The 18,280-nt window shown below is 44.1% G+C and overlaps 1 protein-coding gene across 2 annotated transcripts in view; it reads right to left on the bottom strand.

The window, feature by feature from the left end:
- Nucleotides 1-5,909: 5,909 nt before the first annotated feature.
- Nucleotides 5,910-18,280, bottom strand: part of ILDR2 (immunoglobulin like domain containing receptor 2) — a 51,110-nt gene continuing 38,739 nt past the window's right edge. For both annotated transcript variants that reach the window (XM_066620794.1, XM_066620795.1), the window contains 4 exons: nt 13,220-13,333; nt 10,899-11,109; nt 8,009-8,684; nt 5,910-7,006 (listed from right to left, as the gene is read on the bottom strand). In XM_066620794.1, coding sequence (XP_066476891.1) covers nt 6,971-7,006; nt 8,009-8,684; nt 10,899-11,109; nt 13,220-13,333 — 1,037 coding nt within the window. In that variant the 3' untranslated portion in view covers nt 5,910-6,970. The remainder of the gene's footprint in view (nt 7,007-8,008; nt 8,685-10,898; nt 11,110-13,219; nt 13,334-18,280) is intronic.

Below are 18,280 nucleotides of genomic sequence, written 5' to 3'. Positions count from 1 at the left end.
TTATTTTTAAAAATTATGCTTGACTATTTCTGACTTCAAAGTTTCCCAAGGTGACTCACAGCAAAGCAAAACCATGAAAGAAATAAAAATAAAATAAATACATAATTAAAAAATAAAAAGCAGAAAGAAGCACAGGACCAGTTTCCTCTTCTTCCCCAGTTCTCTCAAAACCTCTCTGGAAAGTAACAAATTTTGCTTATCTCTGAAAGGAATTTTGGAATGGGATGGAGTGAACTACACATGACTTGCTTGCATTCTGCAAGTGTACTTGGGGATGGGAGAGGAGAACAGAATGAGCAGCTATGTCTTTGCATTCTGCAAACTACGGGGAACCCATGCACATGTTCAGCACATGATATGGGTAAAGCTGTCTTAAAAAGTTAACATGTATACTAATCCATAGGCTGGCTGCTGCATTCTACACCAATCACTTTTTAAATATGATTTTAAAATGTTGCTCCACATAGACTGTATTAATTACAGTAGTCTAGAAATTACCAATGCATATGTGATAGCAGCAAGGTCAACAGTTCCCTGGAGAGGACACAGATGGCAGCTATCATGAAGCTGGTGAAAAACTTTACTAATAAGGGTAACCAACACTGAATCCAGGAGCATCCTCAGGCTGGATCATCTTAAAAGGGGCGTGCAATTCCATCTAGAACAGAGGAACTCCTACTCCACAGTCATCAAATTTCCATCATCTCCTGGATGGGTTTTCTTATTCACCCAAATTATCACTGTTCATAGGCACTCATTCAGAAGAACTGAGACCAACTCATGCAGGTCAAATAAAAAGGAGTGTTGAGTGTCATCAGCAAGCTAATGGTGCCTCAACCAAATTCTCTGATAAAGGGAAAGCTTACTAACAAACTAGCAAAATGACTTGTGCCCCAGTCCAGCTGCTTTTGGAATGCAAGTGTGCTCCATGATGTGCCTAGGATCCACAAAAATTATTCTATTGTTTCAGTAAGGAAGTCTAACTTGGACTCCCTTTATATATACAGCATTCTTTACCACTGAACCAAACAGGGGACACAAATTTACAGTTGAGCTCCATCTGCATACCACCGTGTCTGTAAAGATTTAGAATAGATCATCTGTAGATCTCCTCAAATGAATATCCTTCAAAATCCATATTTTTGTTCTTAAAATATCAGTGTGATTTTCAGGATACAGAATTTCTCATGTGCATCGGCAAAAGTCTTGTTATGTTCAGAACAGTATGTGGTTTTGGAAATTCAACTTGTATTTTACAAGGTGCTAATAGGAAAGAAATTGAACTCCCCCCCCCCTTATATTTGACCCATATTCTAATGTTACTGAACCCTAATCATGTACATCCTTTATTTCTCACCTATGTATCTTGATTCCATATGCTGCAGTAAGTTATTTTGCAGATATATACCACTTCTTTCAACCGAATGACACTCATTGGAGACACTTTACAACAGATTGCAAAATTAATAAAACAAATCCCTAACATACACACACACAATCAAGCAGCCTTTAGTCCTCTGGCAGTTAGCAAAGGGATCAGTTCTGCAGCCTGAAGGCAACAAGCAGCACACTCTGCCCCAAGTAGCCCTTTGTCCTGCAGCCAGTTACAAAAGGTCAGAGTGTTGTTGTTTTCATATATGCTCTGAGGTAGCTCTGCATGACCGAATATTATTGTGGGCACAATCCTAACCCCTTATGCCAGTGCTTTCCAGCACTGGCATAGCGGTGCCAATGGAACATGTTCTGCATCCTGCAGTTGGGTGTCACTCACGGAGGCCTCCTCAAAGTAAGGGAATGTTTGTTCCCTTACCTCAGAGCTTCATTGCCCTTATGTCAGTGCTGGGAAGTACTGACGTAAGGGGTTAGGATTGTGTCCTGTGTTGCACCCTGTGGCCTTAAGTCACTTTGACCAAACTTCATAGCTATAGTTACTAACATGGATGCCAGAAAGAAGAAAATGAAATGGTCTTTTACAATCCTTCTATTGAAAGCAATAAAAGGATCTTGTTATAGCCTGATCTGACCAATGCATTTACTCAGAAGTAAGTGCTATTGATTTCAGTGAAATTTACTTTGAAGTAAGTACGCCAACTGAAACTTTGCAACTTAAATTGCCTTGCCATGATAATAGCTGTAGCATAGGCAGATTAAAGATGTCCACAAGGTGGTGCTGTTATATCAATAATTGCATAAGCAAGACATCCAAAAACCTATATTACAAAATCATGTGCTATTGTTAAAGGTTAAATAAGGATCAAAAAGCCATTCATGTTCAGTATCCATAGTAAGACCAACAAACACTTACTGAAATCTTGTTAAACATTAGTATTTTTAAATCCCATTTACCTCTTGTGAAATTTCTTGAAATGTTTTAAGCAACTTTGAATCCTGTACTAAGGCAATACAAAACTCAAAAGTGTTCAAATGAGAGATGAGCCATACAATTTTCTAGTGTTATGATGGACACCAAAGCTAACGTCCTGCAACATATCAGGATCTACCATATTCATCCCATCCTATGGTAAGAGACAGCAGCTTATGATTGAACAAAATCATGTAGCACAAACAGAGATCATGAAGATATGATCATGAAGATCATGAAGGGATGGGACCAGCATTTGCATTCCAATGTTGTGAGGTGACTTCTCAGGAAGTGGCCCAAATAGCCCAACCATCTGTGCAGTGTCAGAGGAGGACAAATGACTTGGCAGAGTTGTTGAGAGGACAAACAAAACAAATTATTTGTAAACTGCTATGTCGTTACAGTTAGATCCTGTCTTCCATGAGGGAACTCTCAGGCTGTCTTCCATTCAGGTACAGTACCAGCCAGATAGACCTAGACCAGTGATATTCAGCCTTTTTTGTCTCACAACACACTGACAAGGTACTAAAATTGTCAAGGCACACCATCAGTTTTTTGACAATTGACAAGGCACACCATGTTGCTGATGGGGGACTTACATCCCCATATGGTCCTACTAAAAAATTCCCTTGGCATGCCAGCAGACCATTTGTAGCACACCAATGTACTACAGCACATTGTTTGAAAATGGTTGACCTAGACTAAGGGACCATGCATCCAGCTCTCCAGTACCAACATAGCAGCAATGTAGGTCTGAGGTAAGGAAACAAACATTCCTTTACCTTGAGAAGACCTTTGTGACTGTCCCTTCACCACAGGATGCAGCACACACACCAGTGGCATGGCTGCATCAGTGCTGGAATGTTGGATAGGATTGGGCCCTAAGGCGTCTTGAACTTCAGCAAAGTTTATGTGCTTTTGCTGCAGATGTGCAGGACAGAATGAAATTTCCTGAAAGGTTGTGTTGACCTTGAACAGAAGGATGGATTGGTCCTCAACACCACCGTGTCCTGATGAAAAATGTATAGCTGTCAGTTGGAAAATAGGGCTCCTAGTTAGACACATTTAGTCAAAGTCACTATAAAAATTACTTTAGGATCAGTAATTTTAAGGGATGTGTAGCCATTGGCTCAAAAAGCAGTGCAGAAGCGAGCACTTAGAAGTTCAAGGAGCTCCAAAGAAATGGTTACTTTGTAACAAAGTAGGATTAATCTGGGAGGGCAGCAAAGGCTGGACAGGGTGAGACAAAGTTGAGGATCCTGCCTGCCACTCCAGGAGGCATTATAGGTTCTAGAGTGGCTTCTGGCAGACACAATAGAAGTATCTGAGCACTGCATTCAGTCCAAGAAAGCTCCACACAGCTTTTTGTTTTGTATTTATTACAAAACATTATTTTGTATTTCTTGCTCATCTGTGTTTGTGGGTTGGAGGGAGAGAGAAAGAACATTTTGTCTTCAAAATTTTGGGAAAAAGAAAAGTTCACATTTACAAAGGTGAATTTCTGATGTAAATGGACATTGCCCCAAATTCTGGATTCCAGATTTTGACTCAGAATATAGCAGGTTGCCTTGACATAACTTCAGGATAGTTGGTTTGGGTTCTTTGGCACTGTCAATAACGCCCTCCCAACACTGTGTGGCAGCAACAATGTACTAGTAAGAAAGGTGGCATAAAAACAGAGAGTATGTCACATTTAATGGTTAATTGTGCCAAAACTGGAAGCACCAACCTTTGGGTGTCTTTGTGCTTCATCTAGCCCAGTGATTTTCAGTCTTTTTAATCTCATGGCACACTGACAAGGCACTAAAATTGTCAAGACACACCATCAGTTTTTGACCATTGACAAGGCATGTCACACTGCCAGTTACCTTCACCAAAGAGTGGAGCTGTGTACAATCCCAGGCTTGAATGAACAAGACTAACAGCCCAATCCTATCAAAACCCACCCACCGACACTGATGCAGCTGCGCCACCAGAGCATGAATTGCATCCTTTGGGGGGGGCAGTCCTGGAGGACTGCTCTGGGTAAGAAAACATTGGTCCTGTGCCAAGGTATAAGCCTCCCGTGCCCAAATGAGCCTACTCAGACCTGCGCTAGCAGTTTTTCTGGCTCAATTCCAAGTGGACCCAAGAATTCAGATGGAGCTGGGAAAGAGGATAGGATATCAATGGCACATCTGCTGCCAATACCGGCCTTTCCCAGCCTCAGTCTGCCCTCACCTCCCACCTTCCCCCCCCCCCACTGACTTACCAGTGCTGGGGCTCATTAGAAGGCTGCTGGCCTGTAGCCACAGCTGCTCTTAGTTTTCCAATGAGCCCCAGCACTGGTAAATCAGTGTGGGTGGGAGGTGGGGTGAATTGAGGGCAGGCTCCCTGCAGTAGCAGCAGCCCCAATCTATGAAATGGTGTTTTGAGACAAGTCCTCCCATGCATAGTTTTGTAGCACAGTACTTCATGTGCCATTTTAACTGAAGCCTCCCTTTCTCTGTTCTGAGCCCATGAGAGTGCCCTCTCAAATACACGTGCAAAAGTATTTTTTTCTGGATAAAACTCCTGTTGGAACATGATAGAAACAAACACGTATTGTAAAAAGAGCTTTCTTGGTAATAGTGTTCATTAGATGTGGTACAGTGCCATGATCTTGTCCCCATGGAACTGTTGTGATGAAAGGATTTACATTTCACAGTGGAAATCAAAACTATGACCAATGTATCTTTCCGTTAGTTATCACACATGGAATAAACCCACACTTCAAATGTATGTTATGATCCTAAGTAAAGCAGGAAAATCTGCCTTGTTTCTTTAACTTGAAACCAAACGTTTCAAGTCCAATCCTAACTTGTGCTGGAAACAGGCAAGCTGGTGTGCCTGCACTGTATGCAGTGCATGCTTGGGGCCAAAAGCAGTGCAGCTCAAAGTGAGGTGAATTGCTTCCCTATACCCTGTGTTGCGGTGCAGCGACCCCAATAGGTCTACTTGGATCTAAGCCACCTCAAGAGGTGACACAGATTCAAGCAGAACAGAGCACCCAAAGGCTGCTTTGCACTGCCTCGGAACGGGGGTCAAGTTCCAGCATAACCCACAGAGCCAGACCCTGTCTCCTACTCCCCACTTGCCTGCCCCTGGGAACACCCGCCACCCACCCTCCCCTGCCCCAGAACGCCTCCCTTCTGCCTCCTCCCTGCCATCCCCGTGCCCCCCCTGGCCCCTGCATCAGCCAAGCTCGGCCAGCGCAACTTACCTGTCCTCTGGGGCCTGTGGTGGTGCAGGGAGGTGGGCGGATGGATGTGCGCTGGCCTAACTCCCTTCAGAGTGGCGCAAAAGTGTTTTAAGCACTTTTGCAACACTCTTGGGTCACACACTCTTGGGAGCCTAACTCCCCCTTGGGATTGTTCCCTAAATGGTTCTTTAGAGCTGCTATTCATTCTACTTTCTTGGGGCTGGTCTCCACCCTTTGTGTCAGGCCTCAGGCTTCTAACCTATTTGTAGAAGAGCAAAATGTGGACAGGTAGAATGAAGTAACTTTCAAAGCTTGTGTTTCATTCAACATATTTATTGTTCAGATATTTTGTTGCCTCATTGTTTGGCCTCAGTCAGAAATGAGCAATATTGGTCCCTGTAGAAGTATTAAAAGCAATGGCTATTCTTTTCTTTTGCACCCTGGTTTTCCCCATTCTAGCTCTGCTGTCATCTACTGGTTGGCTTTTTTGTTTTTTAAAGTAATAATTATTGTCCAGAGAGTACAGTCAGCAGAACCTGAGCTTGAGCTCTGCTTACATAGGACCAATCAGCAGTCCCAGCTGAAGCCTTTTATGGCTATAGTCAACTGTAAGGCAACGCTGACACATCGTATCAGACAACAGTGAAATAACATGGCACGTTCTCATTACAGCAAAATCTACTGAGTTTCACTTTCAAAACAAAACATTAATCTCACTGGCAGCTCCCATTACTGAATGACCAGGATGCTGTTTTGTCCTAATTAAAAAAACAACAACTTCAAAATATGTTTTCAATACCCTGTCCTCCTTCAGTGCAGTGCCCCAGGTTTGGGGTCATTTCCAAAACGATAAGAGGGGTTTTTTTTGCAATTTTTCTTGACAATACTTCTCACTTTGAAACAACTTCTCTGTTACATGAAGTCTGTATTTCTCTTGGCTTGGGAAAGAACGGGCAAATGGTGAAAGGTCCCCAAGCATGTGGCAAATTCCCTGCCAAATACAGAATGCAGACGCAGTACAGATGAGAAAGACGGGTTATCGGGAACAGAATACATATTATACAATTCCTCCAATACTGTAGGAACAGAAGAAACTCAGGATAAAAATTACAGAGATGCTATCCTTGCAGAGAACAATCAGATGATGTACTCGGCAAAAGAAACCTTCTCTATGTTTCACTTCCTGGTGGAATGAACTGTTCCTTTCCAAGGACTTAATTGGTGGAGAGCAACTGGATGGAACTAGCCTCCACATAAGATCTCCATTCCCATGATGACACAGACAAGAGTCCAAATATCTAGATCTGGAGGAAGCACACATTCCTTGAAGCCTGTGTGGCTCAGCACTACGGCCGCTTGCGTTCTCCCAGTCCACTAACACAACAACATCACACCACAAGTGACATCCTTGTTGGGAACTCATTCTGAGAAAAGGAGAGAAAAAGAAAAAGGCAAAAGTTGTAAACATAAATTGCATCAGTCATAACAGTGAACAGAAAATACAGCCTTAGCAGAGAAGAGAAGAAATGAAGAAGAAGAAATGCTCCCAGGCATCATTTGATGCCTCCAGTAGGCTTTCGGTTTTGGGGGAAAAACTGGAAGTGACCTTTTCTGGCCTTCCAGAGTCCTCAGAAGGCCTTGTAAGAAAGGGGACAGTGACCCCCACCAGATGGCGCCCTGAACATTTGCCCCCTGATCCCCCCAGATACCCCAGTGTTAGTAAGTAAGTATACAGGCCATCAATCTGTCCATCTATCAAGCCAGGATGAAATTCCTCTCCCTCAGCAAATGGTCTGGTAGAATAATTCACCTTCCTTTTAAGTTTCCAGGATCTAAGCCCAAAATATAGAAACCCCCTTCCAAGAATCATCTAGCATGAAGGCTGCAAGGAGGACATATCCATTCTAAAAACTAGACATTTTTGTAAGCAAAACAAGAATTGCTTCTGCACTCAGTTCACTAGGACTGCAAACATGCAACTCTTTCCACCCATCATGGACTACCTAAAATTCACTCAGGATTGAATAAATTCAGGTCATTTATTTCTTTCCGGATGATCCTCTTCTAGCCTAACAAGGCTTCTGCTACAGATATTCTTCAGAGAGACTCCTCTCTTTGACTGAAGACCATTTTTATGGTACATTTTGTACTTGGGTTCTACAACCCAAGAACAAAATACACCATAGTGTATTACATCAGTTACAAAAAAACGCAGATGACTAACTTCCTGCTTCTCCTGCTAAATACTTGCAAGCAGTGATGAGGTCCCTTTCCAGTTTTAGCTCGGGTATCAGAACCAGAGTACAAAATATATCTGATGCAGTGGCCTTGAGTTGCCCTAATCAGCCCAGACCCCAAATAGCATTCCCCTGCCTGGTGATCCCAGCTCAGCCCAGTTGGATCAGGAGTGTCAGACATGGTCTCACTGTTTTCTTGGGTTCCTTTTTCCTCTTCTTATCTGAGGCATTAAGGCTCGATGGTTCCCTGGTGCTTCTGTAGGAAGGGCCCCGGTTCAGCTCCCTCTCACTGTATGGTGGCAGAGAGTCTTCTCCTTCCTCCTGTTGGGGAGGTTGCTGCTGCTGCTGTTGTCCTGCTTTGTAAGTTGATGGTGGTGACCAAGCATAGTATGTTCCACTTCTTTGGCTGGAATGAGAGCTGAGTTTTGAAGGTGTCTCATTGTGCTCTCCACTCTCATCATAGCTTCGTGATTTCCTTTCAAGGGCACTACTGAGGAAGGAATGGTCATACTTTTGACTGCCTCCAGGTGTCCGACACACAAGCCTAGGGATAAGTTTCTCTTCGTGGGTCCGTCTCCTTGGTGGGCTATACGACCAGCCTCGATCAGAATCTGTCAGGGGTTCATGATTTCCCCTGCGCTTGCTATAATAGTCATCTGAGGCGTTGTCTGAGTGATGCAGTGATCCTCCACGTGGTCCTCGTGATCCTGATCTCTCAAAGCGGCGGGGTTCCTGATTGCCCTCCGCTCGACGGACACGCTGACTGTAGGACTCAGCAAAGGCTGCAAGTTCATCCATGGAGACAGCTGGCATTCCCACAGAGAAGCTCTTCCTTGACAGCATTTCTGACTTGCACCGCTGTTGGCTGCAGAAAACAGGGAGCAGGAAGTTTGTTGTTATCTAGAGCACTGCACGCTGACCATTCAAATCCTAACTCAGACATTGTCTTATAGGGCAGAATCAGGGATAGCTGTGCGCAAAGTGTTACTGTGTATGTGTTTGTAGTAGCACAAGCACTAACTGGATGAAGAGGAATCATTCCTGATCCATATCATTCTGATGGCCAGACTGCCAATATGTGCAGTGCAGTGCAGGGGGCAGTGAATACCCCTACATTCTCTCCTCTTAGTCATGACCTAATGCACCAAATGTCTTTTTGGCCTGTAGGCATTTTACAGATAAATACACCACAGAGCCAGGATGTGGCTCCCTGCTTTGTGCAGCTACTGTGAAAACCCTTACTTACTACCATACAATGTGTTAAGTGGCCTCACAAGGACCCAAAGGTGAGAATTATCTAGAAATCTGGGCAACATGGACACTCAACTTCAGTTCCTCAGCTGCACAATGCAGAGAATAACAACCTAACACATATAGTCATCATCCATAGTATGAATACACCTGCAGCACTGGCTAACTGCCATGCTCCATCAAGCCAGAGAGGAGGCACCACCAATCGCCTGGAGCATGGTGTGACAACTGGTAATATCAACAACCACCACCTGCTCTGAGCTGCAGCCAGAATTGGCTCATGGTTCCCTGCTGAAGCTTGAGGGGGTGAGGCTGGTACCAGCCCTTAAAAGCAGTCCTCAGGAGAAACTGAGGGAAGATGGAGGAGAAAAAGAAGGAAGGGAAGAAGCGAAAGAGGAGGAGGAGAAGGGAGAGTTGAGAAAGGAAAGGAAAACAGTGGTGGAGAGAGGAGTGGAATTTGGAGAAGGGAAAAGAAGGGAGACTGAGAGGTAGATTAACAGAATCAAGATGAGAGAAGGAGTGGAAGCTGGAAAGGTCAGAGGAGTGGAAACTAGCTAAAAAGGAGAGGAAGAACCAAGAAGGGAAATAAAGGAGACTGGAAAGGGGTGGCAGAACAGAAGGTGAGGCAAGTAAAGGAGTGGCTGGCTGTTGGTCAAAATGACTTCCATGCCCTTCTGCAGCCAGAGGGAAAGCTGCCAATCAACACCACTACTTGGACATGGGTAACCTAAAGGTGGCCCCCAAACGCATGCCAGAACAAATGTGATCATAGACCCATGGGAGTAATTAAGCCAGTAGGTGGCCATATCCAGGATTGATTCCACCCCTCCCCGGAGGAAGGCTTCCACATGTTCACCTGCAGGGGCCGAGAGTGAAAAGAAAGAGGCAGTATTACCTGTCTTATAGAGAAGTGGGTAGCAACCAAGTGGGGAGGCACAGCAAAGTTCCCCCCCCCCCTGCTTTTTTTGTTGAACCTTTCCTTGTGGATAATAAACTTTTAGTTTTCCATGCAGTGATGCTGCAGTAGTTCTGTTGCCACACTCATGGCCTTCCAGAACTTCTGGACACCAAGCCACCCCCGAGAAAAGGAGAGGAGAAGACATACACATTTCAAGCCTTGATTGGCTCCTTCTTTCGATCCAAGAAACCAATCACCTAATCAATCCAAACTTTCAAAACTTGCAGCCTAAGGCTCAAACTACATTACATTAAATTCATACTTTGGCATGGCACATTTACTTTTCTCACTGAAAACAGCAGCCATATGTTGGGATTAGGATCAACATCATGGGGTGATGAGGGGAGAAGCTTTTTTTCTTAACACGCCTACCTGTGCCATGGCACTAATGAAAATTCCACCCCCTCCCCTTCCTTCAAAGCTGCTTCTAGCCAAAGAAGAATGCCTTTCAGAGCATTTGGTTTTCTTGATTTTCTTGGTTTTCTTGATGCCTGAATAGCAAGAAAGAGAGAAGTAGAATGGGAAGAAAGGAACACCAACAGTTGCCTAAGGGCCTAATCCTGAATTCTCAGTGCTGGCCCTCAGCCAGTACTGAGTGTCGCAAGCATGCCGCAAGACTTGCCCGCAACACTCAGCACCGGGTCAGCACTGCTGCCAGCTCATCACCAGTTTGCCACATTCCTTATTGCCCCATCACACAACTGTTTACAATGGAAGTTTGGTCCCAAGAGTATTAGGCAACTGCTCATGTTAATTTCTTCCCATTCTACTACTCTCTTTCTTGACATTCAGTCAACAGAAAATCAGGAAAAAAGACAAAGAGCTGAAACACATTTTTCCCCTTCCCCAACTCCCAGGCACTGCACTCACCTGAGCCTGAAGCTACCCCTATCTTCTCTGTAATCAGAGCATATCTGTGGTCTGGATGTGCTACCTCCACTGACAACCCCTGCCCAGTACTCTGCATCACCATTCAAATCTCCTGTTGGAGGCAGGGGCTTCCGGCGCACCTGACGGAGAGACTGGCGGAAGTTGCTGTTGTCCTCATGCAAGGAGCTGAGCTCTGACATGGTGTTATTGTCTAGGGTGAAGGAAGAGAACAGAAGGAAACTATAACAACGGTGGTGGGAATTGTTACTGTTCACTCAGATAATGGCCCGGCCCTTCTGAATAGAAATTTAATTCTGTTCCTTTGATAGGAATGATCCTTATCTGAAATGTGTGACTGGTTATCAAAAATAATATCAACCGCATTTTGTAGCAGCTCCTCTCTTCACAAGCTGCTATGCTTTTTTAAGCTGAAAATGCTCTGATGTAACAAACAGTCTACACTGAATAGTAGCTCTGATGTAACATTGTCAGTCTAAGAAGGTATAGTCATCAAGGATTGCATATTTAAAAATAGAGGTCTGGATCCAAAACACCTGCATGACTAGTTCCATGTGCCCAGCTTTGTGTCTGATGGAATCGTGGTCCTCAAATAGCAGTCACGCAGGGCAAGCATCTTCTGAAAGTGAGGACTGTCTGATAAGCAATTATAAATTTGGGATGATGGCCTTCCACTCAAAAGAAATAAGTAAAAAAGTCCAACCAGCCAAACCCATGCCTCTAAAGTAGTTCTCTATATATCAGCTCAAAGAGCAGGGATGAAAAATCAATGTGATGCTTACATTGTGGTGTAAACCATTATCACATCCAGTTCTTTCCCACTACTCTAAGGAGGCAAAACACTATGGGAGAATCAGTTCTTGGTGTTTTAAAATTGTTTGCTCCCAGCTTTACTCTTTCTGTAGTAGGTCTGCATGATTAACCAAAGTCAACTTTTTAAAATGACTTGATCATTCCCTCCCATCACCCCCATTGCCTACCCTTCACGAAGTGACATCTGGAACCAAGGCATTCCAATCTAGAGGAAGCCTTTTTATAGTATTTCTTGTGGGTGGAAATGGCAGCATGTTCAGTGATGACTGTTTTAGAACACCATGTAATTTGTTAGTTTTTCGCAGAGCTGTGATTAAAGTCATTCCTTGAGACTGTCTGTCAATTGATTGAGGCAGCCTGCATGTCTGTAACTGCCAGGACCTACTGGCACTTATGGATTGAATCTTTTGAATATGTAGACTAAAAATAGAGGGCCGCAATTTAAAAAGAAAAAAAAAGATCTGTATTCTCCATATTTGAATGGACTGGATGAGTCAGTGATTTGTACTAACTCACCCTGCAGAGCCATTTTTCTGACTTCTTTCACTAAAAATGAGAGGTATGTACAGACATACGTAATTTGAGTAGTGACCCTTCTGTGGAAATGCACTCATCACATTGTTTTTAGATGTACAATCTTCCCTAGATCAAGCTCAGAAGAAACCAGTTCTGTGTATTTAAAGCACAAATCAGTTGTGCACACTGCTGGCTGGCATCTTACAACACTAAATGCTAGGGTCAAAAGTTCAAGCCTAGCCTTTTCCCCAACATGCTAATATTTATGCGTAGCAATTTTTTTTACAGGGGAGACCATTCCATCATGTGAGCCCCTACCTGCAGTATGGATAGCACAAAAACAGATTTAACTACTTCATAGTTAAGTCCATATTCAACATGCGCTAAAGTGTGCAAACATGGCTTATTTGGAGTAGTGCGGTTTTTATACATAATGTATGGGTGGGAGAGTGTGAAGCATGGCAAAATCATGGTAGATGGTAGGACAGCTTTTGGGTTTTGCCTTCATTACAGTTTTGATTCCCCCCATCCTATTTTCTTAACAATACAAGATAAAACTTCCATTGAAACTCAACAGAAGACTTCTTAAATTAAAAACAGCACACACGGATGACTATAACTGGGATTCAAAATGTAATAGGGGCAAAGCACTAAAGTTGCACAACCTCCACTGCAGTTCCACCATGTTCCCCCCCGCACGCTATGTATAAAAAAGTCTTCCCTCCCATCAGATTGTGTTGGACGTTTAAGCCCATGTATGGTATGGTCCTTTTTGTCAAAGGCCCCAACTTTTCAGCAGTTCACACTGAGTTCTTCTGAAAACAATATTTGGCAACTATGTATGGACTAAGCACTATAACCACCACTACTTAAAAAGACAGCTCAGGGAAGGGGTTCTGTTTAAATTTCCATTTTGTTTTAGATAAAGCAACTTGGGGCTTTGCTACAAACAGCTGGACAAGGCTTTTTCTCACATCGCTCTCGCATCCGCCTGGCTGGATCAAACTGAGCCAATTCCTTCTCAACATAGTACAGCACCTTCATAGAATCTCTGTCTTTGTCAGCCTGGATTCGGTAGCCTTTGCGCACTGTTGGGAGAAAAAGTAAATGAATGGCCAAGCTGTTCATTTCAGGAAATAAACTTTTTAATACACCAAGCTCATTTTTTATGCACTCTTAACACCAGCTCTGTGTCTGTGAAGTAGCTGTTCAATCACTTAATGATTTTTGAAAGGAAACAGAAGCCTTTTCTAGGGTAAGAAATGCATATTCCCCAAAGCCTAGATACTAACCAGTGGACTAACGTTCTTCCTGTCATGAAATACATCTTCTGTAGCTGCTTTTATTTTCACAGGCAGGAAGCATAAATATTTTAATTCAAATATAGGAAATTGTTGCAATCACTTTGGGTGGATGTAAATGACCAGTTTCCGTATTACATAGCAGGATCCATATTGAACAGGGTTAAATGAAAAGAATTCCACAAGATAGCCACTAAATTACAACAGGCATGAAGCAAGTCACATACTCATAAGACCCAGTTCCACATGAGCCAAAACACCACATGAGCCGATAAATTTGGATTTCTGAGGACCAACAGAAAATGTAAGTCAAAAATCCATGATCAGATGATCTACTAAATGGTTGGTTGGCAACCTTCAGTCTCAAAAGACTACGGTATAAGCCTACAGCACCTGGTATTCCCAGGCGGTCTCCCATCTAAGTACTAAGCAGGTCTGACCCTGCTTAGCTTCCAAGATCAGACAAGATCGGGCATGTGCAGGGTAACAGTTGCTGCTAAATGAGGAAAGAGTTATGATGTGGAGATGGGCTTTCTTACTGTATCACTATTCAGTGCTGGGTGGAAGTGGGATATAAATTGTGGATCTGATATCTGCATATCTGGGGGACGTTCTCCCCACATCCAGGAGACGTCCGCACCCCGCACTCCCTCCCATGTGCATTCCACTATCTTCATTTTTGTTAAGTAGCACTGGAAACGCTGGTATTTCTTCCTTAAACAAAGCAACCTCTTACTGATTTAAATGCCATTGAACGGAATTCAGTGTAACTCATTTCTGAATAAACAGCATTGGAATGCAGGAAATGAAACAGATCATTTTTAAAGGGATGCCAATATACAAGTAACACTTTTGAATTATGTTGGATACCTTTCTTGCACCTCCCCTCTTTGCATAGTATCTTTATTTCATTACAATATCTGTTATTTCAATTAGAGCCTTAATGAATTCTATCAGGGCCTTACACTGTCAGACATCAGTGTAACCTGGGGTTGCCACCACAAGCGCCGCTGCTGCAGGGGGCAGCTCACTACAGATGGCTTAGAAGTCAGGAAGCCCCATGCCGGCAAGCTGCCAAACCACCACCACAGCAGGTAATTTGGTGGTAGTACAGTGGAGGATCAATGGGCAGTTTGGGGCAGGAATGTGGCCCAAGTCATGCTGGGGAAGGAGGAGAAGAACTTGACAGCAGCAGCACACACCAAGACCCTATCCCCCCTTCTCGGCCCATCCCCATCCCCAAGAATCTCCTTGAACTTAGACCAGCAGAAGAGCTGGTGCAGATCCAAGGAGACCCATGGGAGACGAGGTGGTCTATGGGGAGGCAAGTGAAAAAGTTTTTTTCTTATGGTTTCCCTCTCCTGAGCCATCTGGTTGCCCTCTTCCATAGCATGCAATGCTGCATAGCTGGGCTAGCAGGGGTTAGGATTAGGCTGCCTATCTTGTAAGTGAAATCCTACGCATGTTCACTCTGAACTAAGTCCCAGTGACTTTAACATTTATCCTAAATAAGTGCATATAGGATTGTAATCCTAAAGAAGGCATAACTACGAAGTGGTCAAGTTCATGAGGCTCATTCACTGTTATTCCATTGGCTCTTCCAAATAGATTAGAGATTGGCATTCTAACCCAAGTAGTGTTTATAGAGGTTGTTTATGATCGTCCCTTAAAAGTAAGGCCATGGAAAGGGTTTCACTGATCTTTACAATGTATGCAAGCAATTTCTAGTGACTAGGAACCCAATCCTGAGCTCTTTAGCATTGCAGCACAAGCGTAAGGTGGTACGTGCCATATTTTCTAGAACAGACAAAAGAAAATATTTCTTTACTCAGTGTGTGGTTGGTCTGTGGAACTCCTTGCCACAGGATGTGGTGATGGCGTCTGGCCTGTATGCCTTTAAAAGGGGATTGGACAAGTTTCTGGAGGAAAAATCCATTATGGGTTACAAGCCATGATGTGCATGTGCAACCTCCTGATTTCAGAAATGGGCTATGTCAGAATGCCAGATGCAAGGGAGGGAACCAGGACGCAGGTCTCTTATTATCTGGTGTGCTCCCGGGGGCATTTGGTGGGCCGCTGTGAGATACAGGAAGCTGGACTAGATGGGCCTATGGCCTGATCCAGTGGGGCTGTTCTTATGTGCCGTAAGGCATGTCTGCAGCACCCAGAAAGGAGAGGCCACCAGTGCTGTGCCAGTGCCAGTTGGTGCTGAGCCTCAGCGCAGCTTGGAGGGTCAGCCAGTGCTCCAGCAGCGCCGGCTCGTGGTAAGCAGTACTGAAGAGGAGAGTAGGCAGAACAGGACAGGGGGATGGTGGGGCAGGGGGAGGAACTGGGACTGGTGGATCCTGAATCGGCAGGGGGAGGAACTGGGACTGGATCCTGAACTCTGTGTTGGGCTGGAAGGCCTGACACGGAGTCTTTCAACTCTGCACTGGGAAAACAGCAGGGGCAGACTTGAGAAGCCCCATTGCAGGACCTGGGACAAAAGTCCCTTTCCCCAAAGAGACCTCTGGTGGCTGCTGCAGGGTGCAGTGGTAGCACTTTGGCGCTGCTATACCTGGTGGCAGTGTTGTCTTTGGATTGGGCTGCCAGTCAGAATGAGGCCCAGGGTTGGAGCTAATAACAATGACACATGTAATGAAGTTTATTAGAATATGTGCTAGCGTTAAGTAAGCCTTGAATTTCCCAGGACCACAATATATGTTCACAGCAGCAACTGCTGTGCAGTGACATTTAAAATATATCACACACACACAGCATTAGTTTGTGGTCCCAAATGTTCTGTTGATAGTGAAGTTTTTTTTTCATCAGATATAATTTTGCTGTGGGGTCAACTTCTGATTTCACACTCCTCAATGCTGTGCTCCAGATCCTTTCATTAACAATGAAAGGATGCTTCAACGGTTCCCATTATTCTGAGTAGAGAAGAGCAGAAATGCGCAGATTGTTTGAAGCCCAATTTTTCTGACAATTCCAGAAGCTTTTTAGCGCAGTATGATCATTGATTGCTTTTTTGGTAATGTCGTCTCAGTATGGTGGTTTGGTAAAAGTCAGATTTGTGACAATTACTGATTCCTCCTTCCAAAATGCCACCCACAGATTCAAGAAGCAAGAAGCATTTGATCCTAAAGCACCATGCAATGATGTTGATAAAGGGATTCTTCTTTTTTTTTAAATATGGCTATCAGCCATGTGCAAAATGGCATGCAGCCTGATACCAAGTACATTTACTTGGAAGAAAGTCTTACTGCATTCAGTGGAACTTACTCCCATGTCAATGAGCAGCTTCAGGCCCTAATTTGTCCAAGATTTATTTTAAAGCACAGATCAGTGCTGATTCATGATTTAGCGCTGTGTTTGCATCAATGTGTGCGTACGTGTGGCATGATGATATTCTATTCTGTACTGAAAGCATATGGAAATCTGTGTAGGTGGACTTCCACCATATGAAACACTGTGCAAGCTTGGTATAGAGCAAACTTTTAAATTTGCCTGTGGACAGCAAAGCCATGACAGAATAGAGAGAAGTGTCTTGGTATGTACTTTATAATGCAAAATCAGATGTTTGTTCGATGCTCTAACGGAGCAGAAAATGCAAAATATGCTTATTTCAGAGGTAGAAAAACAAGCATAAAGTTGTTTTAAAAGGTAATTGAGAAGAGAGAAATAAATATAAACTAAAGAATCTCCAGAAGACCTCAATCTAAGCTTCTAATTGCAATATCTAGTCAAGAAATCACATACTACTGTCTCTAGTGGCTATTTCTGTGATCTCCGGAGCTCCAAACTCTAATTTCATGGTCACAGAAGTTGCTATGACAATTTCCTTCTCATGTGTGACATTGCTTATCTGAATTGACTACCCACATGAACAGAAAAAAAAGAGAATGAAAATAAGTGGCTGATTGCAATGTATGAATTAACCCAAAATATACTTCCTAACACCTGGAAATGCCTCTGTTATGTATATTCCATACAGAAAACACTCACAACTCACATGGGCACTTAAGCCAATTCCTGGGCCAATTCTTGAGAGTCCAAGGCTGCAATCCTAACCACACTGAGAGTAAGCCCCATTACTCTTTCCTGAGAGTAAGCCCCATTGAACAAAACAGGACTTACTTCTGAGTAGTCCTGGTTAGGATTGTGCCCCAAGTGTATTAGAAGTGAGGTGAGCATAAAGAACACAGGGTCAAATCCTGAACAGTGTGTGCCAGTTTACTGCTGGCAGTCGCCCAGCACTGGGCAACTGCCAGGTGGCAGCTGAAGCTATGCTACTCAATGGTCGCGTAGACTGCTGAACAACGGAGAGGTAAGTGGAGGCGTGGGGGGAGATAGGAAGGAGGCATTCTGAGGAGAGGAGAGGCGGGCGGAGAGGAGGCATTACAGGGAAGGGGAAGGCGGGGAGAGGGTAGGGAGGAGGCGTTCCAGGGGGGAGAGAGTGGGGAGGGATGGAGGTAGAACCAGTGGAGTAAAGCTCCACTGGATCCTGAGCCTCCGTGCTGGGCTTGCCGCCCCTCACAGAGGCTCTTGATTCACTGCCAATCCTTTGGTTGGCAGTGAACCAAGTAGCCCCATTGTGGGGCTACTCTCTTTATCCAGGGGAAGGGGACAAAAGTCCCCTTCTCCCGAGGAGTCACTAGCAATTGCCCGGAGTGCGCAGAACTTGGCAGCAGCCATTTTCGGCGCCACTGCAGCCCCGCACACTCAGGTTTGGGCTAACAGTCTTCTTGA

The sequence above is a fragment of the Tiliqua scincoides genome, chromosome 3, assembly GCF_035046505.1.
Source record: "Tiliqua scincoides isolate rTilSci1 chromosome 3, rTilSci1.hap2, whole genome shotgun sequence".
Classification (NCBI taxonomy): Eukaryota; Metazoa; Chordata; class Lepidosauria; order Squamata; family Scincidae; genus Tiliqua; species Tiliqua scincoides.
This window is presented reverse-complemented; position numbering and strand designations above follow the sequence as displayed.